The sequence below is a fragment of the Cervus elaphus genome, chromosome 29, assembly GCF_910594005.1.
Source record: "Cervus elaphus chromosome 29, mCerEla1.1, whole genome shotgun sequence".
Lineage (NCBI taxonomy): Eukaryota > Metazoa > Chordata > Mammalia > Artiodactyla > Cervidae > Cervus > Cervus elaphus.
Window position 1 is genome coordinate 49,771,351 of NC_057843.1, and position 26,095 is coordinate 49,797,445.

Genomic DNA, 26,095 nt, shown 5'->3' on the forward strand with positions numbered 1-26,095 from the left:
AGTCTTTCGGGAAGTGGCGGTAAATTAATACGAATCCAGAAGGGAGAGGAGAGAAGAGGGTAAAACCCCCATACCGGAGCTCTGCTCTCGGCCCTTTGGAAGGACTCGCTTTTGCTGCTCTGGACCCTGTCGGTTACAGCCCGAAGAACCCAGCGGCGCTAGGACCTGGTTGGCGCCTCACCGTGGCCGCTTTCGGGCGGGCGGAGGAGGGAGAGGAGGAGGGGGATGTGGGAAAGGAGGGGTGTAGAGGGGGGCGGGGGGAGTCATTTATGCAGAGCAGGCGCTGCTGCCATTGCCACTTACACTCCCAGCGCGCTGCTTGGAGCCGGAGGGAGCTCGGGGAGCGAGCTAGCGAGCGCTCGGAGCCCGCGCCAGCAGAGGGGGCGCCCAGCCGCTGCCTGCACCGCCGCCTCCGCCGCGCTCGGGGGCCCCGGGAGGAGCAAGGGCGAGTCGGAGAGTCCGGGAGCCGAGCCCGGCGAGACCCAACTGCCGGAGGGCGCCCGCCCCACTCAGCCGCCTCCTGCGCCGGAGCCGGGGAGCGCCGGCCGATCGACCCGCGGGCCGTAGAGCTGGGAGCACAGGTCCCCGGAGCCCCAGGGATGGTCTAGGAGTGGGTGCGAGGCTCGCTGCTCAGCTCCCTGCCGGGGCTCGCCGCCTCCTGCCGATCTCCCAGGGCTGCGAGCCGCGGCGGCCGGGGGCTGCGCGCTCGGGCGGCCCAGGCCGAAGAAGTTAAGTTGTGCGCTCAGCTTAGTGAGCGGAGCAAGCGAGCGATCGAAGCAGCAGCCAAGCGCCGGGGCCATGGGCTGGGGGAGCCGCTGCTGCTGCCCGGGACGGCTGGACCTGCTCTGCGTACTGGCGCTCCTTGGGGGCTGCCTGCTCCCCGTGTGCCGGACGCGCGTCTACACCAACCACTGGGCAGTCAAAATCGCCGGCGGCTTCCCGGAGGCCAACCGCATAGCCAGCAAGTACGGATTCATCAACATAGGACAGGTAACCGCTGGCTGGCCGGGTTCTCGGCCCTGAAGCTGCGAGGGCGGGGAAATGGGGGGGAGGCCCCCACGACCTCGCGCTTGTCCCCTCCTCGTCTGTCCCCTCCCCCTCTTCCAGATGTGTTCTTGCAGCTGTTGCCCTAACTCTTCTGCGATGCTCTCTCTCTCCTCTCACTCACTCTTACACACACATACACACACACACACACACACACTCGGTCTGCAAAGTTGATACGATTTGTGTTTTGTTTACTTGTTTCTTGCAAATCAGGAGGGACAGGTAGGGTCTCTGGAAGAATCACGAGTGTACATAACCCCCTGGTAGTTTCAGACCCGACCGGACCTCTTGCAGTGGAAAGTCGGGGAGCAGTGGACTCTTTTAGGGGTTAGGGGGATAAGCACGCCCCTGGTGCCGGCTCCCTGTGGTTTCTGAGAGCTGGGATAAGGGGAGAGGCAAGGAAGGGAAAGCCTTTCCTGCTCGGACCTGAATTCAGCCCTGAAAAGAAGTTTCCTCTTTTAGGAGCGAGAGAACCTCTGGTCACTCAGTGAAGGCGCCAGAGGCGTGGAGGGCTGGAGCTAGACTCGAGAAAGGGGAGAGAGGAGGCGGCCGGACTTGGCGTGAGCGAAGACTTGTGGGGAGACCTCCTGGCTTCCCCTCTCAAGCTGGATAAGCGTGGGGGCTTCTAGATGCAGAGCCGGAGTGGGAGGTGTCAAACTTCCGAGACCACTGACCTGGTTCTGCTTTGGAAAACAGCGGGTCTTCCCTCTGGGAGTTATGTGCGGGACCCGGAGGCGGCGTTGGCGCGGGGTTTTCGTGAGGTCCCGCGGGCTTTGGGCGGAATGGCCCGGCTGGGGGGACTGTGAATTGGGGGATGTTATGGGAATGATTGGAAGCACTACAGATTTGGAGGTACCTCCGGGCTTGGCTTCCTCGCTCTCTTTCCTGCAAGAAACGGGTGGAAAGGGCAGTGGAAGCAGGTCCCAGAAAGTGCTCCCACATCCTCACACCCCTCCCACTCGCTCCCCCTGGCCTGGCCCGAGGAGTGGCGCTGGTCTGACTCTGATGAGACTCTAATGGGGGAGGGAGGCGAGGGTGATAGGGGCGCCCTCACAGCAGGCGCGCTGCTGGGACTGCTCTGGCTTCACGCGCCCCGCGTGCTCTGCCTGGGTGAGGGGAGAGGAAGACGCCGGCTGGGGCCACTGGAGCAGGAGAGCCCAGACTGTTGGTTTCTGAAGCTATGGACCTCCATGTCCAGGAACACGTCCTCCAGCATGGGTACTCTGGGCTGCTGGGGGAGGCAGCATCCAGAGCAGGCAGAGCTGCCGCTGTTACTGCATCTAGCAGAAGCACTGGGGCTTCGGAGGAGCAGGAGGGGGTCAGGTGGGGGGATCTTGCTGCTGTTTGAGGGGCCAGAGAGTGGACATGTTCTGGAGAAACCAGTCTGGTGGAGGGCTGAGACCAAGGCAAGGGGCATGGTCTGTATTTCTCGTCCCCCAGTCTAACACACACCGGAAAGGAAGCCACAGCCAGCCAGATTTTTTTTGTCTGAGTGCTTGTCATTTTCAGGAGAGTTTCATTCTAATAGCTTGTGAGGATTCTACCTGCTTCTTCTATATTCTTTTTATGGAAGAAAACATTAAGTGTATTCAAATCTTTTTTACATGAGCTTGAAGTTGGGGGGTGCTGCATGTGACCTGGGGAATGTAAAGGGAAAGGCTAATAATAAAAGTAGTCATGTTAATAATCTTTCCAGATGCATCTTTCAGGTTCAGCTAACACTGGGCATCTCCCATAAAAGCGGCATATTGGGAAGAATAGTTCTTGACCATACACTTTCTTCATAATCCACAGAACAACCATTTTTGTTGGATATTACTTCACTTACAGCAACAGGGAAACCAATATTCTGGAGAATTTACCCACACAGGCCACCTATCTAGGCAGTGCAAGGGTGTGAATCAGACCTAGGACTGTCTGGTCCAGGCCTACGCCTGCCTGTGAGGATGAAAGGAAGGTGGAAGAAAGTAAAATCCCCATTTCCCTGAATTCTGATTTAGTGACTCAGTAGACGGAAAGCAAATGTCCAGGCTTAATTCACAGATACTTAATTCCAACTGACCTGGACTTCTTGAACCTAAGCAGCTTTAGGAATTATGAAAGTGGAAAGATCTGTATCAAAATAAACTCATTAAATAGAACTTACACATTTGGAACCTGTCAGAATGGGGGAGGAGAAATTGTCACAGAACTCATTTTTGAATAAGCAAACATTGCATTATCCTGCAACCTTGCCTGACTTTTTACAAAGGGCTTTATAGTGAAGATCCGTGGATTTTCATTTAAAAGGTAATACTAAGAAAATTTACATTCAAGTAACACCAAATGTGGTTTATTGTGGTTTTTACAATGCCAATGAGGAAATTGAGAGCTTACTGGGGTGACAGAGGACTCCTTGAACTGATGCCCTGACCAGTGTAAAAAGAATTCTTACAGTGAAAAGCATTTCCTCTGTAGATCAAAGAGCTAAATCTTGAAGGTGGTAAATTGAGTTCACACATGCAATATCATTGCACTGTAAGGGCCATCTTTTTGTTGTTCTTTCTTTATATCAGTAAGCCAGCTGTGGTTCAGTTGAGGGCAGTAACTAATTTGCAAATATCTCTAGAACGTGCCCCTGTTTTTACCCATTTGGGCTTGGGGTCCCACCTCATGTGTCACAGATTGGAACTGAGGCCTTTTATTGTTTCTATAGTCATTTAATATCCTGGTAGTATTTTTGAGGTCTTTTCTGTGTAATATTTTAGGTGAATAAAATAGTGACTTTGTACCACAGTAAAAATTTGGTTTTGAATATCTGTTCAGAGTTTCGGTGTCATGTTTTCTGTAGTATCTTAGCATTTAAAAGCCACCATAGGTAAATTTCTGGCCTGGAGATTTCTACAGAAAACCTGGCCTGTCATGTTCAAGACAGATAGTATGTAGAGACTGACACAAGAGAAGTAAGCAAATAGGCAAAAAGAACATGCTTGACATCCTGGAAGGGGAACAGTAATGAAGCTTTTCTTGGCTTGGGTGCTAGAGATGGCAGTTATCTTGGTAGGTTTTCCCATAATGTTTGTATTTTGTGAATGGTTATGCCTCGAAACTCTAAAATGATGCTGTAACTAGTAGTAGTTTTCATATCATTATATATCATATTTTTCTTGGCATTACCATCAGCTCTATAAAGTCCTGCATTTCTTCCCCTACAAGACCCAACTCCAAGCCGTCTCAATATTTAGTGTAATCAGAACTGCGAGGGTGGCTGAGGGTAGGGACATCTGTCTGTTGGCCCACACAGGGGTGGAAAACAGAGGCCTAGCTTTTAGCTAGCAGTGGAGTGGTGAGAGGATAAAGAAGACATGAAAGAATAAGACCCAACATGATGTTAATTGTGAACCTTTGTTTGGCTGCAGTCTACAAACCTGGAGGAACTAACTTCTGGGTATTCCAACCCAGGGAGAAGGTTCTCCGTTTTGGCTCTGTGCGCCAGCTGCATTTATCCTTCTGTGAGGTGCTTTCAATCCTTGATTCCAAACTGAGATTACCAGATTACCCTCCCCACCCCCCACCCCCCCAAAAAAACTTTGTGACTTATCTTGAGCAAGATTCCAGAAAGATAAAGCCAGCGGAGACTAATACTGGGGAGAATGTTTTACCTGGCAGTCCCATTGAGAGCAGAGACTTGGAAACCCTGCAGATACCACATGCAAGGTCTAGGAAAGCAGGAAAGTCAGTGAACTTAATGGAGCTCCTACTCCTTCATCTGTAAAAGAATAAATCAGATAATAGAGGGAATCGGCTCTGTACTGCTCAGCACGTAGTTAAGCAGCTTTGGAAGGTTTGTTGAATCCGAATCTGAAATAAGTGAGATTCAGACTTTATTTAGGTATGATAAAAGGAAGACATTTTTATAATGGAAAATGCAACACACTGAAGATCAGGAAAATATGTTTGATGACTGAGTCAAAAAAGCTAAGTCAGAGCTCTATAGACAGGGAAACGGGTTTTCCATTTCAACCAACAATTTGAAATAGTTTAAAAATAGTTTTCCGCTGGGTTCTAAACAATTCTGGCTGATTTCCCATGGCAGTGTTCCCCTCCCTGGCTGATCTTTGCTGTAATCCATTAAATAATGTAGGATAAGCTCACTGGACATGGGAGAAGGGGACAAAAAATAATCTGAAGACCGATTATTTTATAAAGCACCTTGCCTTGGTACATTATGAGAAATCATGTATGAATTCCTATTTCACTTAATTCTGAATGTGGTCTGCGTGACAAAGGTGACAAGAACCTTTTCAAATCAGCAGGACAGGATGCTTTAGCAGGAAGAACCTTGTTCAGCAATGTCCTGAAGGTCTCTCACTTTCTTGGTTAGTTTTGACCTGTGAATAACGTGGGATGCTTGAAGTGCTGGTAAGCAGTGGAGGGTGAGCGCCCCGTGCTCATGGATGGCATCAGAAATAGGGGACAGGGCTAGTCTGGTGGGTTGTATGGAAGTGCACTGTGCTCCCCTAGTTAAATCCTTATGCCTTTGTAAATGGATGTGGGAGCCCCAGATTGATCCCTGTGTGATGCATCTGGCTTTGCACCAGGCAAGAACCTCGGCTCTGATTTCCACACCCAAGAACCTCAGCTCTGACCTCTGCTAGCCACCCTCACATGCATAGTTCTCATGAGTGGGGGAACCTTTCAGGAGAAAAGCAGTTCAGAGTGCTTGGTCTGCTGATGGTGGGTCTGTTGCTTTAACCTCATAGGCTAGGAATGGCTTGTATGTGGCCATTGGGATTTTCGGGGTCTATTTGAAATGAAACACTGCATTTTTGTGAGCCCCAAGGCAGTTGAATTTGCCTTATGACTATCTTTCATGAGTTTATATCCAGAGGTCCTAATCTTAAAGGTCAGCCAGAGAAGCAGGGTAGTGCGCTGGGAAAGTGTCCAGCCATGTCTGACTCTCTGGTTAAGGGAGGGAGTCCTGACCCAGAAACATCCCCTGGGCCGGGAGGGGTATTTGTGTTGTCGGTTCAAGTTATGCGAAGCAGTGTCTGGGTTTTCCCCAAGGCTGAAGTATCTGCAGACATCTTTGTGCCTCGGGATTTGATCACTTGGCTCATTCAGGTTGGATTAAATGACAAAGAAGCTGACTTTGGCTTCCTGGGTGATAAAAATGAACATGTATAGATGCTCATGTTATGAATATGCTACATATATGAATTTTTATTTTTACCAGGATTAAATTTGCACATAGTCTAGGGTTGCAGAGAGTCAGACATGACTGAGCGACTGAACTGACTACAGTGCAGTTGCGCATGCAACATTCTCACTAGTTCAACAGATTACCTCTCTCTACCTAAGTGTACCAAAAGGGAACTATCCAGGCCAATAAACTCTTCCATTTGAGTTAACCCTAGGAGGAAAAAGAGACTAGAAAGAAAACAAAACTAAATCAGAAGGTTTGAGTGAAACTCTAGGGTTTTCCCCTTTATTTATCAACCTGACCCTCAAGTTGGGGACCTGATCACCTGCCCCATCTACCTCTCAGGATTGCTGTGTTGTCAAGTGCCCTAAGAACAAACATGAACATATAAATAAAGACAGACATAGGAAAAATTATATGATCTATAAGGGCTCCAAGGAGATGGAGGCTGCTCCAGAGGAAAAGTAGGAGAATGCAGGAGTTACTAGGAGTTTCTGTAGTGGAGCACTGGTGAATTTTCAGGTTCTTGTAATTGCCCCTGGGGATCTACTGGAAACAGAAATGGGGTGGCATCAGTGTGGCATGACTCTCCCATTGTTGTCATTCAGTCTGTCAGTCATCTCCAACTTTTTGCAACCCCATGGACTACAGCATGCCAGGCTTCCCTGTCCTCCACCATCTCCCAGAACTTGCTCAAACTCATGTCCATTGAGTCAGTGATACCATCCAACCATCTCATCCTCTGTCATCCCCTTCTCCTCCTGCCTTCAATCTTTCCCAGCATCAGGGTTGGCTCTTCGCCAACAGGTGACCAAAGTATTGGAGCTTCAGCATCAGTCCTTCCAATAAATAGTCAGGATTGATTTCCTTTAGGAATGACTGGTTTGATCTCCATGAAGTCCAGGGACTCTCAAGAGTATTCTCCAACACTGCAGTTCAAAAGATCACTTCTTCAGCGCTCAGCCTTCTTTGTGATACAATTCTCACATCCATATATGACTACTGGAAAAACTACAGCTTTGACTAGATGGGCCTTTGTTGGCAATGTCTCTGCTTTTTAATACACTGTCTAGGTTTGTCATAGCTTTTCTTCCAAGGAACAAGTGTCTTTTAATTTCATGACTGCAGTCACCATCTGCAGTGATTTTGGAGCCCAAGAAAATAAAGTCTCTCACTGTTTCCATTGTTTCCCCATCTATTTGCCTTGAAGTGATGGGACCATATGCCATGATCTTCATTTTTTGAATGTTGAGTTTTTAGCCAGCGTTTTCACTCTCCTCTTTCACCTTCATCAAGAGGCTCTTAATTCTTCTTCACTTTCTGCCATAATGGTGGTGTCATCTGCGTATCTGAGGTTATTGATACTTCTCTCGGCAATCTTGTTTCCAGGTTGTGCTTCATCCAACCCAGCATTTTGCATGGAAAGTCTCACATTTCCCCTGAGAGCCTTGGAGGGTGGTGTAGGGCTGGGACAGCTGACCAGAGCATCAAGCAGCCAAGGCTCCCCATCTCTTGGTTGAACAGCTTTGGTTTATAAGGCATATGTGATGTGGAGGTTGCATGATTTTTTATTTTTATATAGACAATCAAACAGTCTTTTAAGTTTGACTCAAATATGAGTTATGTGTAGGAGAGTAGTGGGAAATAAAACTGAAATATAGAGAGGCCCATAAAGAATACAGATGGGACTCTTTTGAGTACATGTGTCAAAAACCCAACTCATACTGCTCAAATAAAACCAATAAACAGGCAGATAAGGGAACAGGGAATCTGTTGGTTTAAACAGATCCACATGCCTTTATATGCAGTTCTGAAGGCAGAAGCTGAAACTTTTTGCAACCAAACCTCATCTGTACTTTCTTCATGGCAAAAACCTACCCTGACCTAAACTGGCATCAAGTATGACATTACTGTGTTTGATTGCAGAAATCTATTACTGAGTTTGATTTTGAGGATGTTGTTCTTGATTCACGTAGAGTGTATATTACACTCCACTGTACTTTTCTCATCTGAGGAATTATGAATTTCTGAAACACATATAGATTCAAGCTTCAGAAAAGTGATTGTGGGTCTATCCAGCTGAAAAGTCAGAGGTAGTACTAACATTGGATTCTTATCTGTTTCCCTGTATTTGCTTCATTTTCAGTCAGGCCCTTTCGATGAGCAGTAGAGCTCTTTTGATTCTTAATACCTCTCTTACCCAGTCTTGAAATTAACCCCTGAAAAAGATTTCAGTTCTTCCCAATTGGGTTATATCCCTATTTTCAGGCCAGCCACTTTGTTTGTGGGGGTGGTGGTGTTTTGGTGAGTTAGCTTGGGTCACTTGTCCACTCTTGAAGTGAGGGAGATGTTGATATTGGGTGGGCGCCCTACCAACTGAGGAAGGACAGTTTCCTAAAAGAAGAGAGGATGCCACTACTAGAATAAAGGAAAGGAGATGTAGGACGAGAAAAATACCCACTACAAATCAGATTATATAAAGCCTTAAATGCCTAGGTTATGGAGTTTCAACATGATCAAGGAAGATAAAGAGTTACATTGAACATCCCTGAGAAGGAGGCAACAACCTATTGATTCAAAACACATCAGAATCTACCATGTAATCCATAATATACTCTCTGCTCTCACGGACCTAGGATGTTTTTATCCATAACCACTTGTAAGGAAGGCAAGTACTGATAGAGTCTCAGGCAGTGCGGTATCGTTCAGCCCTGCATGGTGGGGAGTTCGCTGGTAGCTGTGTGCATAATGAGCTGGAGGAGGCAGAGAGGGTATTGTGTTGGGCAAAGTTATTGTTATAAACACAAAACTTGTGACAACTGAAAGAATAGATTCAGAAGCTCTAGTACAGGTGGATTCAGTATGGCTCAGTAATCCAGTGGAAGTGAACAATGAGAAAGAGCGAGAAGATGAAGAGAAAAGGGTTTATAGCTTGGGACCAGGAACATGGGGGTCATCTGTGGGATGAGGACCGCGTGCAGGAGCATTTTGGGGAACAACATGGGAGGTCCAGCTGTAGTGCTGTTGGCAGGTAGAGAGTCAGGCAGATGGAAATGTACGGTAGCCAGGAGAGAATTTAGAGCAGGAAAGAAGTGAGCACTGCCGCTCAGCCATCTCAGTGTAAGTAAAGCTGTGAAAGGACGAAGGATGCTAAGATGTGAAACAAACAAGATAGGAGGGCTGAGAATACAACCCGAAGGAATGTCACCATGTAGAAGGCAAGGGATATAGGGAGTAGATGAAGAGGGTGGGGAGGCCCTGAAGACACAGTCATAAAGCCACAGAGGGTTACGCTAGAGACAATCTAGGTGATGAGAGCTGAAACATGGTGCTGTGTTCTCAACACCAATGCTTGACTGAGTAGTGAGGGGAAGTTTCATTGCACATCTGCCTGCCCTCCTACGTTATCTCCCTTCACCTCTTTCTCATCAATGTCCTGGTGTATTTAGGATCATAGGTATAGAACTAAAAGGGCTTGAATCCTAATACTGCCACTTCCTAGCGGGGGCACCCTAGGCAAGCATCTTAAAGATGCTTAAAGAAGCACCCATCTGTCCTACTTTCTTCATGTGTGAAAAAGATCTAATAGTATTTCCCTCCTAGAATTGTTGTGAGGATTAGTTAAAAGTAGATAGAATGGTGCCTGGTACATATTACATACCCAGTGAATCTCAATTGTTTTATCCTGTTTTTTTAAGCCAAGTTACGCTCAGTTTTTATATACTTACCATTATATTGTGAGGCTTTTCCAATGTTACTGAATACTTTTAGACATACTTTAATGGCTGTATAATTGAAGGTACCATACTAATTTGCAATTAGTGTGACCATACACCAGTCAGTCCTAAAGGAAACCAGTCCTGAATATTCATTGGAAGGACTGATGCTGAAGCTGAAACTCTAATACTTTGACCACCTGATTCAAAGGACTGACTCATTCGAAAAGACCCTGATGCTGAGAAAGATTGAGGCGGGAAGAGAAGGGAATGACAGAGGATGAGATGGTCAGATGGCATCACCAACTCGAGGGACATGAGTTTGAGTAAGCTCTGGGAGTTGGTGACGGACAGGGAAGCCTGGCGTGCTGCAATCCATGGGTTCGCAAAGAGTTGGATACAACTGAGTGACTGAACTGAACTGATAACCATATTTTGCAAGGGAGAGCCCTGGTTTATGCCTGCAGTAAATCAGTTCACCTGAATTCAGTATTTTTTTTAATATCCCCTTCACTTTCAAACATATCTGAGTTTGGCAGAGAAATGATATGGTCAGCCTGATTGAATGTGTGTTTTTGTGTGTGGGTGTGTAATTGCATGTCTGTTCTTCCACTAGCTGGGAAAGCCGGGCTGTGCCTCATTCCTATTTGTGTCCCCAGCACCGAGCACAGTGGCTGGCATGGGAGAAGCACAGTGGGCACTTGGGGTGGCCAGCATAATGGTGTACCTGGAGAGGAATGGATTTGGAAAGGAAGAGGAACATGGGTGCCTTGAGACTAAAGAGGAATGAGGGTGAATGGAGATTTAGGCAGTTCATGTTGGGGAGGAAAGGAAGTGAGCGCATGTAGACAATGGCCTGGATCTCATTATCAGTTCAGAGGTGAAGGCCACCAGCAGAGAGAGGGGGAACTGGGTGAAATTAGTGGCCCAGTGCTTCAGTGTTTGGGAGCATTGTTAGGATATTCTGATAAGAGATAATGACCAATGCCAGTGAGAAGAGGTGCCAAATAGAGATGGCAGTAGCTGCTTTTATGTAGTCATTGCTCAGTAAGTAGTGGTTAACAGAAAGAGTGAGAAAATGAACCAGTCTGCATTGTTTTGTGCTTTTGTCACTAATACTCAGGAACCTGAGATTAGATAAGGACAAAACAGGGAGTTAGAATGTGTCAGGGTGAGAGAGAAAGGAACAAGAGACTGGGGAAGCTGGGGGCGATGGGGATGAATGGTTCTTGAATGCAAAGGATTCCATCTTTGAAATGATAGACCACAGTGTCCAGGTTTTGAGAAGAGTGGTAGGGCCAAAATAGGACTGGTGAACCAAAGGAATAGGGCAGTTATAAAGGTGGGGCAGTTATAAAGGCTATAGTTCAAAATGAAAATAGAAAACCAGTTTGGTTAGAGGAATAGAAGTGGAAAGATGGAAGCCATCCCAGAGGGTAATTTTGTTTGTATAGATTAGACCTATTCTGAATAAAGTTAAGGTCCAAGGTGGGATGACCAGATAGAGAACAGGTGAAGGCCGGTGAATTGGATGCAATCAGGAAACTGTGAGACTATGATATTAGCAGTGTTATCAGCTTGGTTAAGATAAGGTTTCCAAGTATTTCGTGCTGGTGTACCCACTAGGCAGATAAACATGAAGTCTGCCCCGTACTTCAGTTCTCCTTTGGTAAATTTAGGTATTATCTCGACTTTACACATCTGTGCATTACTATTTGCACTGCAGGTCCTCTGTCAACTTAAGGGATAAAGACAGACACATGAGTGATTACTTTCAACTCTCAAATGAACCTTCCCATATTTGATTTAAAAACTGAAGATTGTGTTGAGCACTGAATATGGAGGGAAGGTTGTAAACAGAATGTGAAGACAGGAATAATATTTAAGGGTGATTTTAAAATGTTTTATACGATGTCACATTTTATGTTTGTGTCTACCTTTTAGTTGTCATGTAGACTACTTTCCATTATAATAATTATACCTATAATTTATTCACATCATGTATTCTGCCCTTTATGTAATTATATAGTCTAATGAAGCTATGTATCTTTTATGTATTCTTAGCTTAACTTTACTGCCTTATAAGAATATGGATATATTTTGAAATGTGTTTTTAAACTTATTTATAATTTGCTCTCTGTATAATGTATAATATTTTTAGATTGCTCTCTACAATATTAGATTAATCTTGTTTGCATTTATATGTGAGTCTGATTGTTAGGTTAGGGTTAGCATCATACAAGAAGCATGAAGTTTCAAGTTGAATGTTCTGTGCATTATGCGTGCATGCTCAGCTGTGTCCAACTCTGTGACCCCAAGGACTATAGCCCACGAGTCTCCTCTGTCCATGGGATTATCCCAGCAAGAATACCTGAGTGGGTTGCCATTTCCTCCTCCAGGAGATATTCCTAACCCAGCGGTTGAACCCATGTCTCCTGTGGCTTTTGCATTGGCAGGCGGATTCTTTACTGCTGAGCCTCCTGGGAAGCCCTGTCTGTGCATTATCTGAGGGGTCAATTCTGTCCTGGACAAATTACTCTGTGGATACCCTGCCATCATGGAAACTGGTTAAGATTTATTAAAAACAAGTCCCTCCCTGCTGCCTTTCCCAGTGTGCATGTATTTGTGTGCACACACACAAGTGTATATCTCATATATATTTTCCACAAGTACTTAAGGGCTGATATTTTTGTAGTAAGTACTTAAGGCCTGGTATTTTTCTACTCTGAGAAGCTCTTGCAGCTGTAAAAATATACCAGTTCTCTCCATATCAATGTTCCCAGGCTTGCACCTTGTTTTCACTAGTTGAAGTTTCTCAACCATAATAAAACTGGGCAGTGCTCACGAGTTTGAATGCAGTGCAGGCGGGGAAGACAGTTTCAGGACCTTTAATCTTGTAAGTGTATATCCGTAACTACAAGTTTAGAAGTTTGCCACTTACTCATCCTGGGCCTATTCTAGGTGCATTTAACTAATGTTTTGTTTTTTTTTTCCCCCCTGTATGTGTGTGGGAACCATTCATCAATTTCAGTTTTTCAAGAGAAAACTAAATTGTAGGCCATTTAAGATTTATTATAGCCTAGTTCCCAGCAAAACCTTTCTTCTTTATTTTTTTAACCTTCGGGAATCTTTCCACTTGTTTGGTGCTCATGAGCCAGTTTACCAAATGCTGCATTGTTTGACTCATGATAGGGTGATGTTATTGCTTCTGGGCTGGTTGGACAATGCTGAGAATCAGTAAACAAAACTCAGGGATGAAAACAGGTGACTTGAATTCTCCTCTAGGTCCTGCCCTGCCACAAATTTTCCACATACTTATGAACTGGTCACAGGTTTTTTGTTTGTTTGTTTTTTGTTTTTTCCTGTCTTAAAGGATTAGTTTTATTCATTGTTTTATTTTAAAAATAGTTATTGAAGGATACCATCAAGAAAGTCAAAAGGCAACCCACAGAATGGGAGAAAATATTTGCAAATCACATCTGATGAGAGACTTGTATCCAGAATATATAAGGAACACCTACACTCAATATTAAAAGACAAATAACCAGTTAAAATAGCCAGTTAAAAATGGGCACAAAGGATCTGAATAGACACGTCTCCAATAAGCGCATGAGAAGATGCTCAACATCATTAGTCATTAGGGAAATGCAAATCAAAACCACAATGAGATACTAATTCACATCATACTCAATTGGACTACTATAATCAGAAAGACAGATAATCACAAGTGTTGGCAAGGATGTGGAAAATGTGGAACTCTCATATGCTATTGGTGGAAATGCAAAGTGTTGCAACCACTGTAGGAAGACAATCTGGCACTTCTTTAAAAGGTTAAATGTATTAGTAAAAGTACCATATGATCCAACAGTTCCACCCCTAAGTATGCATTCAGGAGAAATGAAACATTTGTTCACACAAAAACTTGTAGACAAAAGTCCATGGCAGCATTATTCACTGGAGCCAGAAAAATGAAAACAACCTAAATGTCTATCAACTGATGAATGGACAAACAAAATATAGTGTTTCCTTACATGGAATATTCTGCAATAAAAATGTATGAAGTACTAATTCAGCTTCCCTGTTGGCTCATTGGGTAAAGAATCTACCTGCAATGTAGGAGACACAGGAGATGCAAGTTCGACCCCTGGATCTGGAAGATCCCCTGGAGTTGGAAATGGCAGTCCACTCCAGTATTCTTGCCTGGGAAACCCCATGGACAGAGAAGCCTGGTGGACTCCAGTCCATGGATTAGCAAGGAGTCTGATATGACTGAGTGACTAAGCACTAATATAGCTACAACGTGGATGAACCTTGAAAACATTCTTCCTGGCTAAGTGAAAAGAGCCAGTCACAAAAGGGAATGCATGTAGGATTCTGTTTATATGAAATGTCCAGAGTAGACAAATCTACTGAGAAAGAAAGTAGATTAGTGGTCACCTAGGACTGGAGCAGTGAGGAATTGGTGGGGGGTCTGGGGGACTACTAATGGGTATGGGGTTTCTTTTGGTGGTGATGAAAATGTTCTAAAACTGGATGTGGTGATTTTTACACCGCTGTGTAACTGTACTAAAAATCATTGAATAGTATACTATTTGAATTTGAATTTTACAGTAAAGCTGCTAAAAAATAGTTATTGAGTACCTATTGCTTAACAGCCACTTTAATAGATCTAGTCCTACTATATCTGTCTTTAGTAAGATGTCTGCTCACATGGGAGAAGGCAATGGCACCCCGCTGCAGTACTCTTGCCTGGGAAATCCCATGGACGGAGGAGCCTGGTGGGCTACAGTCCATGGGGTCAGGAAGAGTCGGACACGGCTGAACGACTTCACTTTCACCTTTCACTTTCATGCACTGGAGAAGGAAATGGCAACCCACTCCAGTATTCTTGCCTGGAGGATCCCAGGGACGGTAGCCTGGTGGGCTGCCGTCTATGGGGTCGCACAGAGTTGGACATGACTGAAGTGACTTAGCAGCAGCAGCTGCTCACATGGAGCTTATATTTAGTGGAAGGAGCCACCCTATGAGGCAGTTATGACATAAAATAATTTTAAATGATAAGTTGTTATTGGAAAGCAGAATACATTAGTAGAGTCTAAAGTGCCTGAGGATGGGAGGACTCCTTTAGATAAGCTAGTTAGGGAGCCTCATTAAGTAGGGAGCAGTTGAGCAGAGATCTGAATAAGGAGCTGGCTACCTGGAGGTCTAGGGTGGGGTGAGGTCCATGTAGAGGAGACATCAGTGCAAAGTCCCTAGAGGAACAGAAACTAGCTGGTGTAAATGAAGTCTAGTTACCAAGGATGAAGGGGTTGAGCTTGAGATCGAAGAGGATGGTCTTAAAGCTTAATTTTGATGATGCCATTTGCCTGTTCAGAAGTCACCATTAGCCCCCATTTACCTTCTGCATTTACACAGATTCTTCGTCTGGGCTTTTAAAGGCTCCTATCTCTACTTGTCTCAAAATACTTTTCCCGTTGCTTTTTTTTTTTTTTTTGCTCTGTCCCTTAACAAAGCCAAACTGGACTTCCCATTATTCTCCAGATCCTATACACAGTCCTTTCCTGTTTCTGTGCCAGTCTTTCCACCTGCAATATTCACCTGACTCCTTGCTCTTCTGGAAATTCTCTTCTTCAGGGTACATCTCAGATGTCACTTGCACAATACCTCACTCTGGAAATACAGGTAAAATACAGGTATAGACATAGTTACGCTGATATTTCAGTTTGTTGACTGCAATTGTATTTTGCCCAAAATCCTAAGAGGCTGAGTGTAGTTTTTTCCTTCTTTTTTCTCCTTGTAAAAGGCTTAATTATTCTGTAGCACATAGCATGGTGTTGGCTCTATATAAATAATCATTAAATATTGATCAAATCCTAAAGTATATTATGAGCCAGCAATGTATATAAAATTAAATCTGAACGCTGGAGAAAAATGACAAAAAATTCTACTCCGCAATCAATTGGGAAGGCTAACAGTGCATAGTAAATTCTATAGGGGAGTGTGATATAAAGGAGACATCCAGGATTGATGAGTCATGTGTGTGTGTATTCTAAAGTCCAGGGATTCCTGGGAAATAGCCTAATCCTTATCTCTGACTATTTCAGATCTTGGCATCGTCAGCAGGGTTGTTCTTCCTGGCTTTGACTTCATGAGAATTCTTAGTGGGAGAGTCAGAGTACACAGTGTGACATCTTCCACCCTGAGAGCCAAGTCCCAGATCATCCTAGCACGGGGATGGCTTTTCCAAGGATCCCAGGGAAGCCTGAGGGCTCTCCTGTCTGTGCTCATGTCTCTGGGGGTAACAGTGCAAGCTTTGTGTCCTTTGGACTGGGAGGAATAACAGCACAGAGGGTTCCCCCAGTGATGGAGTTGGTCAGGAGTAAGAGGAGGTTTCAGATGGCAGGCAGATTTTAGTCTGTGTAGAATCGTGGGAGTAGCAAAAATAAGCAGATTTGGTGCACGTGACAGACCTTAAAGCTCTGTATAATATAAGCCGAAGAGTCTTATGATAGTCAGAGGCCCTGGGCTGGCCAACCTGGATCAGCCATGGCGGAGCTTACCTGGATGGGCCACTTTGAAAGGCCAAAGTTCTCAAGTTAAATCTGCATGAGAGGAGGAATTAAGGCTCCAGGACAAACAGACATAAATTAAGCCCTGCAGCCAGCCCTTAAGGAGTAGCTTCAGAAATATCCTTGGAGATAGGAAATAAACTCAGGACAAATAGAGAAACTATCCATTGGGAGTTAGCTCCACTTAATTATGAATGGAATGCTCTCTTAGTTGGGTGACATGGCCAGAAGCCAGTCTCTCAATCGAGATGGGTCTCCCTATCTGACCTTTTCAGTTTGATTAGATCTAAGCCTCAAATAACCAGTCCCTTCAGGTTCTGGCAGATAGAGGAAGGTGAGTTATATTTTCTGGGTCAGATGAAAGGGAGATGGGAAAGCTGAGTGTTGTGCTGTATTCGGTTCTGGAGCGGAGATGTTCCTTTCTCTCCATTGCGATGGATCTGCTTGCGTGCATGCACATGTGCTAAGTCGCTTCAGTCCTGTCTGACTCTTTGTGACCTTTTGGACTGTAGCCTGCCAGGCTCTTCTGTCCACGGGATTCTCCAGGCAAGAATACTGGAGTGGGTTGCCATGCCCTCCTCCAGGGGATCTTCCTGACCCGGGGACCAAGCCCACGTCTCTTATGTCTCTTGCATTGGCAGGTGGGGTCCTTACCGATAGTGGCACCTGAGAAGCCCCTGCTGTCTATTAGCCCCCTGTTACTTCCTGTGTGGACGGTCGCACCAGTCCTACCCTGTCCCTATGTCTTTCCATGCAAAACATATCACGTAAGGCAGTTTCACCTTTTTAGAAACCACTCTGGTCAGAGACTTCTTCCTCTTCCTCCCCTGCTCTTCCCCCCTCTTCCCGCCTCCCCCTCCCCTCACCACTCCCCTGCCCCCTCGCCCTCCCCTGAACCTTTTGCCATTCTTTGCACATGCACTATCCTGCCCTGCTTTCCTGCCCCCGATCATGTGGCTCCCACTGCCTGGACATCCTCATGTCCAGTCCTTACTTGTTCAGCAGAGCCCTTCTCAGATGTCATTTCCTCAGACTGAGACTGCCTGTGGATAAACTTTTTTTGTTTAAACTCTCATTGAACTTGTACGCTTCTTTTTCCTGGCATTTGACGTTTTCCGTTTGTATTCCGTTTATTTGTCTGTCTTCTCTCCTTTAATAGATACTAATCCCCCGAAAGACAGGCTTTTCTGTCTGGTTCATCTTTGTATCACATATGGTACCTAGAAGAGTGTGCTCTGCCATTCAGAGGGCCTCAAAAATATTCTGAAATGGAGAAATGGTTGTGAGTAAGTGAAGGTGAGAAGGGAACAGAAACCATAGCATCATTAGTACTGGCCCCTGAATATTTTTGGTTCTCCTCCTCGCCATGTGATAGGATTGCATTTCCCCATCTGGGGTGTACGTGTGCTCCTGTAACTTCTGTGGTGAAATGTGAGCAGAAGTGACACACATCCCCTCTTTAATTGTCAGCACATGATTTACTGTCTCTCCGTCTGCCCCACTGTGATCTGCAAGCTCCAGGTGGTGGGTGCTCCATTGGCCTGGGTCCTTGCGGGCCATGCTGAGCGGCACTCCCAGCCAACACACAATGGATGTGTAACATGAGCTAGAAACACGCTTTTGTTGTTTTCAGTCACTGAGATTCATGGGTTCATTTGTTTCTGCTGGGGAACCTGGCCAGTTCCCACTAATACAAAAGTACAATAGCTTTCTCCTTAGCCTTGCACACAGTGTACATGGAGATCTGTTATTGAAGAGGGAGAGAGACTATGTGATATTCTAGATAAGAACCCTTTGACATAATAGGAAGACCTCAGGGATCTCAGGTATGTATTTTGCTCATTATGCAAGTGATAATTATATGTGTTAAAAAAATCAGAAACCAGATATTAGGTATTTCCCAATGTGTGTATAGGATTCTATTCTTTAGAGATTTGCATTTCCTGAAAGAAACCCTGAAGATCCCAGAGCTTAATTGCACCTCATTGCTTCTCTCCAGCCTTGCCAGCTGACTGGAGATTTGTTTCGTGAGTTCAGATATACATTCAAAAGACTAGGGAAAATTGAGGGTTATTTCCTTTTCCAAGGAGACCGAAACCATGTATTACAGTTTGTCTTATTTTTTTCCCGTCAAATGAAGATAAATGTTAGCTTTGTACCTCAATTAATTGTTTAATAGTGAACCTGCTTTCTGCTTGCCAACTGCACTTGTTTGTTTGTGCCTTGGCTAAGGACCACACCATACTCTCAGATTATAACACCCACTGCTACAGAATCCACTTAAATTTGCCGCTGCATCCCATGGGCCATCGTGTCTTCATCATTAGTGAACTGGCCTCCCAAACATGTGGCTATCCATGTTCTTACTGATTTATGTGAGGTGGACGTAGTGGAGAACATCTGAGATTTAAAATGTTATGGCCTGAATTTCCAACTGTTGACATGCATCCAAAGCAGCAGATTTTTCTTCTTTGGCAAGACAGAACTGAAGCAACATGCAGTGATTTGGTTCGCCAATTTGTGAGCTGTTAAAAATCGGAATAACTTAAAATGAGGAGAGTAAGCGCTGCATAATGTGAAAAATATTCTAAAGGTCACATGGCTGTGCAGCCTTAGACAAGTTAAGCACCATAAAACTAGAACTATTTTGAATAAATTTGAAACTGCATGTGAATGAACATGTGGATATTTTTTCCTCTGCTAAAATATTGTTACCAAAGTAGTCAAAATCTTATTTAGTTCACCCTAAATCTGAAAATCTGAAGAGACAAAGGTTCTAATGAACCCAAGGAGGTCCTGATTTTGCCTTTTAGTCCTGCAGCAATGGAGCCATTTCTGGCCTTTTTTTTTTTTTTTCCCCACTTGTGGCTTTTTTTTTCTTTGCCATCACTCTGTCCTTCAACATTCACTGCAAATATCTTAAAATATTTGCCCAATGCTAAGTACACTACTAAACCCTGGAAATGCAGCAGAGAACTAAAATCTCTACCTTCTTTGAACTTACAAGGATTTATAAGCTTGCTTCAAAATAAATCACCCAAAACCCTATGGCTTAACATGACAGTCACTAACTGCTATGAGGCTGTGAGTTGACTGTTAGATTCTTCAGCCAACTGTTGGGTCAACTAGGGCCTGCTGGTCTGGGATGGCTTCACTCACATTCTAGTGGTTGGTGCTGGCTGCTGGCTTAGATTATGGGGGTAACTAGCCATAGGTCTCTCATCTTCCAGCAAGCTGGTTGAGCTTCTTCCCATAGTGACAAGAAGATGTCTCAGTGGCCAGAGAGAAATCCTCATTGTGCAAGCTCCTCTCAAATTTTTGCTTGTGTCCCATATATGAACCTAGACAGTGTATTAAAAACCAGAGACATTACTTTGCCAACAAAAGATCATCTAGTTAAAGCTGTGGTTTTTTCAGTAGTCATATGTGGATATGAGAGTTGGACCATAAAGAAGGCTGAATGTTAAAGAATTGATGATTTTGAGCTGTGGTGTTGGAAAAGACTCGAGAATCCCTTGGACTTCAAGGAGATCAAACCAGTCAATCTTAAAGGAAATAAATCTGAATATTCATTGGAAGGACTGATGCTGAAGCTCCAATACATTGACCATCTGTTGGGAAGAGATGACTCATTAGCAAAAACCCTGATACTGGGTCTTTGCACTGGTCATAGCAAACACCCACTTCCAACAACTCGAGAGAAGACTCTACACATGGACATCACCAGATGCTCAACACCAAAATCAGATTGATTATATTCTTTGCACCCAAAGATGAAGAAGCTCTATTCTATACAGTCAGCAAAAACAAGACAGGGAGCTGACTGTGGCTCAGATCATGAACTCCTTATTGCCAAATTCAAACTGAAATTGAAGAAAGTAGGGAAAATCATTAGACCATTCAGGTATGACCTAAATCAAATCCCTTATAGTTATACAGTGAAATGAGAAATAGATTTAAGGGACTAGATCTAATAGAGTGCCTGATGAACTATGGACAGAGGTTCATGACATTGTACAGGAGACAGGGATGAAGACCATCCCTAAGAAAAAGAAATGCAATAAAGCAAAATGGCTGTCTGAGGAGGCCTTACAAATAGCTGTGAAAAGAGAAGTGAAAAGCAAAGGAGAAAAAGAAAGGTATACCCTTGTGAATGCAGAGTTCCAAAGAATAGCAAGGAGAGATAAGAAAGCCTTCTTCAGTGATCAGTGCAAAGAAATAGAGTAAAACAACAGAATGGGAAAGACTAGCAATCTCTTCAAAAAAATTAGAGATACCAAGGGAAGATTTCATGCAAAGATGGGCTCAATAAGGACAGAAATGGTATGGGCCTAACAGAAGCAGAAGATATTAAGAAGAGGTGGCAAGAACAAACAGAAGAACTATACAAAAAAGATCTTCACAACCCAGATAATCACAATGGTGTGATCACTCACCTAGAGCCAGACATCCTGGAATGTGAGGTCAAGTGGGCCTTAGGAAGCATCACTACGAACAAAGCTAGTGGAGGTGATGGAATTCCAGTTGAGCTATTTCAAATCCTGAAAGATGATGCTGTGAAAGTGCTGCACTCAATATGCCAGCAAATTTGGAAACTCAGCAGTGGCCACAGGACTGGAAAAGGTCCGTTTTCATTCCAGTCCCCAAGAAAGGCAATGCCAAAGAATGCTCAAACTACTGCACAATTGCACTCATCTCACACGCTAGTAAAGTAATGCTCAAAATTCTCCAAGCCAAGCTTCAGCAATGCATGAACAGTTAACTTCCAGATGTTCAAGCTGGTTTTAGAAAGGGCAGAGGAACCAGAGATCAAATTACCAACATCTATTGGACCATCAAAAAAGCAAGGGAGTACCAGAAAAACATCTATTTCCACTTTATTGACTATAGCAAAGCCTTTGACTATGTGGATCACAATAAACTGGAGAATTCTGAAAGAGATGGGAACACCAGACCACCTGACCTACCTCTTGAGAAACCTGTATGCAGGTCAGGAAGCAACAGTTAGAACTGGACATGGAACAACAGACTGGCTCCAAATAGGAAAAGGAGTATGTCAAGGCTGTATATTGTCACCCTGCTTATTTAACTTATATGCAGAGTACATCATGAGAAACGCTGGGCTGGATGAAGCACAAGCTTCACAAGATTGCCAGGAGAAATATCAATAACCTCAGATATGCAGATGACACCACCCTTATGGCAGAAAGTGAAGAAGAACTAAGGAGCCTCTTGTTGAAAGTGAAAGAGGAGAGTGAAAAAGTTGGCTTAAAGCTCAACATTCAGAAAACTAAGATCATAGCATCCGGTCCCATCACTTCATGGCAAATAGATGGAGAAACAGTAGAAACAGTGGCAGACTTTATTTTTTGGGCTCCAAAATCACTGCAGATGGTGACTGCAGCCATGAAATTAAAAGACGCTTACTCCTTGGAAAGAAAGTTATGACTAACGTAGACAGCATATTAAAAAGCAGAGATATTACTTTGCCAACAAAGGTCCGTCTAGTCAAGGCTGTGATTTTTCCAGTGGTCATGTATGGATGTAAGAGTTGGACTATAAAGAAAGCTGAGCACAGAAGAATTGATGTATTTGAACTGTGGTGCTGGAGAAGACTCTTGAGAGTCCCTTGGCAGGAAGGAGATCCAACTAGCCCATCCTAAAGGAGATCAGTCCTGAGTGTTCATTGGAAGGACTGATGCTGAAGCTGAAACTCCAATACTTCGGCCACCTGATGTAAAGAACTGACTCATTAGAAAAGACCCTGATGCTGGAAAAAATTGAAGGTGGGAGAAGAAGGGGATGACAGAGAATGAGATTGTTGGATGGCATCACCGACTCAATGGATATGAGTTTGGGTGAACTCCAGGAGTTGGTGATAGATGGGAGACCTGGCGTGCTGCAGTCCATGGGGTTGCAAAGAGTCGGACATGACTGAGGAACTGAACTGAACTGGTACTGGGAAAGATTGAAGGCAGAAGGCAAAGGGGATGACAGGAGATGGTTGGATGGCATCAATGACTCAATGGACATGAGTTTGAGCAAGCTCTGGGAGATAGTGAAGGACAGGAAAGCCTGGTGTGCTGCAGTCCATGGGGTATCAAAGAGTAAGTCAAGACTGAGCAACTGAAGAACAACAGTAACGTATATGAACATCTCCTAAGTCAAAGCAAGTCACATGACCAAGCCCAGCTTCAAGAGGCAGTGACATAAACTTCACAACTCCATACGAAGAGAGGGAAAGAGTTTGTGGTCTATTTTGTAGTCTATCACAGGGAGACTGTTAATCAATAGTTGAATGACAAACAAAAAGTGTGTCAACTGATGGTAAATCCAGCGGATGGAAAGCAGGGAAGGGGGAATGTCTGGGAGAGATTTTCAGTTGTAAACAGGACGACTGGAGAAGTTTTCATGGAGGAGGTGACATGGGTAAAGATCTGAAGAAGGTGAGCTAAAGAAATGGACCTTCCAGAAATGTGGAGGAGACACATTCTAGTAGCCGAAGCAGCCAGTGTTAAGGCCCTGAACAGGAGAGAGCTTGAGAGAATGAGGGAATGGTGAAATGTTGAGGGAACAAGTCAGGTAACAGAGGGGCTGGAGAGGCAATGGGGCTGGAAAGGAGAGGTGAGGGAGATTCTCTAGATTAGAGTTTCTCACAGTTTAAAAAAATATTTGAAGTACATTTGATTTATGGTGTTCCAGGTGTATATCAAAGTGATTCAGTTACGCACATGTATATTCTTTTTTTCAGACTCTTTTCACTGTAGGTTTTTACAAGGTATTGAATATACAGTTATCCGTGCTATGTAACAGCAGGACCTTGTTGTTTATTTTATGACTTCTCACATTTTAATACACACAGAGTCACTTGGGGAACTGTGTCAAAATGGAGATTCTGATTAGGTCAATGTGGCCAAAGGTTCTGTGGTTCTAACAAGCTCTCCAGCGACACCACTACTGCTGGTCCTGGGACCACACTTTGGCGCAAGCCTGTAGGTCTCTGTAGGCTGTGCCCAGTAAGGACTGGACTTTCTCTGAGGGAAGAGGAAGGCCATTTGACAGTTTTGAGCAGAGGTGTGCCCTGGTCTCCGTTATGTGCTAAGATGCTCGTTGTTTGGAATGTGGACATCCACAGAGTATACGAGATAGAAACATCGTGCCTTCTGATGTGGAGTGAACTTGGTCTGGATTTTGCCTGCTGAGACTTTAGTCATCTGAGTGTCCTTTCCTCCACAGGGCTGTTTTCTTCTTTGTTGGTGAACATGAAAGAGACCTGTCTCTGGACGTCTTCTCCCCAACCCCACTCCCATATGGGATTTGCTCTAGAGTAAACTGGCTCTCTCTCCTTGCAATCACCCAAGTCCTGATTAATAGAGCTGGGCTGGACTCAGCCTTTTCTTTCCCCCAGCCTCAGGGACCCTGACTAAGTGGCTGTCAGTCCCTGGCTCACATTCCAGCCACCTGGGAGCCTTTAACGACACCTTCAGTGCTTCTGATGAATGGACCGTGAGTGGGGTCTGAGCATCAGTCGTCTTAAATATGCAGCCAGGGTTGACAGCCACCGCTGTGCTCAGCTCTTCCTCAGCCCCTGATGGCCTGGCTGTGTCCCCGGAGCTCAGAGCTTCTCTCTCCCCGAGGAGGCCACCTGCCTTCTCCTCTGGTCTCAGCCTTCTCTCTTTTCATTACCATCAAAACTCAGGAATTATTAGGTCATTTTCAACTCTGTTGCACTTTGACAATTTCAGCCTCAGTAGTTAAGTTTTGCTAAATTACACCTTATTTGCTTTTGGAGTGGGGTGGGGGGTCATCTTTGGATAGCTACACGTATATAAATATTTGTTGATGTTGAGGTTCACAGAATTCTGCTTTTTGTGTGCAATTTCTGTTTAAAGGCCCTGGCCACATAATAAATCTTTAAGTGAACTCCAGGATCTTTACCCAGTGGATGGAATACCAGGAGCCCGGGCTGAAAATCATTTGGCTCCTGGTTTCATGTTTATGAAGTATCTCCCAAGTTGCTTATAGATGTAGTTTCATACCCTGAATACAATGTCTGCTTACTTTCATCTCATGTCTCATTACTACATTTCACTATTTATAATAAGTACACTAGAAATGAATATACTTTGTGCATTCTGAAACACTCGTGGACAGCAGTTATATTTTTGTATTACACATAAGCACTTAAATAAATATGCTGCTTACTTAAACATTTCTTTATTTTACAGTCCACCAGGCAGTGCAAAATATAGAAGTGGCCTGGAGTCTGTCTCAACCTTTGAGAGGTCCTTCTGAAAAACTTCCTTAGGAAAGTGCTTTTATCTTTTTCCTTTTCATCTAGTCTGTAAGTATATAGGTCTTATTTGAAGGTCTTATTCTTTAATGGCTTTTTGTTTTCTAATAAGAGTAGGAAATAAAGAAAAATGAAAGGCAAAATATTATCTGAAACTTGGGTCACAAATTTGCTGTATCATCATGTACCCGGAATGACTTGTCTGTGCGTTATTAACTTGTAACAGATTTACACTAATTATTAACTCAACCAGATGGGTTTACTCAAGTGTTATCATAAAGGGCTTTGTGATGTGAGAGTATGATCAAGTCCCATAACATTTATTGCTTGAGTTTTGCTGGATCCAGCATTCCATTAAGGCACCACCTTGTGCATTATCACATCGGATTTGGCTTTTCCTTATTGTTGGAAAGAAAGAGTGTGGGGGGGGTGTTTTCATTAATGGAAATTTGTCGTGAAAGACAAATGCCACTTCCAACACTCTGGGGCTTTGGAAGATTCCTAATAATGTCTCCTAAAGTGTAAATGCCCCGTTAGGCAGCGGGACTCATCAGGTTTCAGAGCTGCTAGCGTTTGTGTCGCCTAGATCTTCGTTGTAAAGATGAAGAATCTGAGGCCTCAAGAGAAGAGGTATAGTTAGAGCAATGAATGGGCATTTAGCAGACCTGAGTTATAGTATCTTTAAGCTCTGATTTTAAAAGTGTCTCCTGAGAACTGTCTTATTAATAATATAGAGAAGCTCTTCTGGTCATCTTAATCCTTTATAGGAAAAATATATTTCTTTAATAAGTATTGCTAATAATTTTTGTATTTATCAAGACCTATGTTACTTTAGGAGATGTGTGAGTGGGGAAAATTTGTCAAAGGCATTTGCATGGATAGGTTTGTGGTGTATGAAAAAGTATCTCTATTTTGGAGGCAATATTCTTTTCCTTATTTCTGTGAAAAATCTCACATTTATACCTTTTGTTGTTTAACTACCTTGAAAAGAAATGTTAGATTTTTTTTTTCTTCCTGATTTTGGTACATCGAAAGGTCGTTTTTATGGTGGTGGTTGTTTAGTAATGAGGTAAATGATTGATCTAATGGCTGAAGCATGAACAGCTTGCTTGATCTCTTGAACCAGAGAGCTGTTTTCTGGGGAAGGTCACAAGGCCCATTTTGGGATATGTAGGAGTAGTGGTCACTTTTACAAATAGGAATATGACCATGTTATAATGGGGATGCTTGTTCCCATGACTGTAACCTGAACTCTGTTTTCCTTGGGCTTGTTAATCTGTATGATGAG

At 44.1% G+C, this 26,095-nt stretch overlaps 1 protein-coding gene across 3 annotated transcripts in view; it reads left to right on the top strand.

The window, feature by feature from the left end:
- Positions 1 to 293: 293 nt before the first annotated feature.
- Positions 294 to 26,095, top strand: part of PCSK5 (proprotein convertase subtilisin/kexin type 5) — a 495,662-nt gene continuing 469,860 nt past the window's right edge. For 2 of the 3 annotated variants that reach the window (XM_043891234.1, XM_043891235.1), the window contains exon 1: positions 796 to 990. In XM_043891234.1, coding sequence (XP_043747169.1) covers positions 799 to 990 — 192 coding nt within the window. In that variant the 5' untranslated portion in view covers positions 796 to 798. Of the gene's footprint in view, positions 991 to 26,095 lie in introns of all 3 variants that reach the window. The other variant, XM_043891233.1, reaches the window with a different exon arrangement.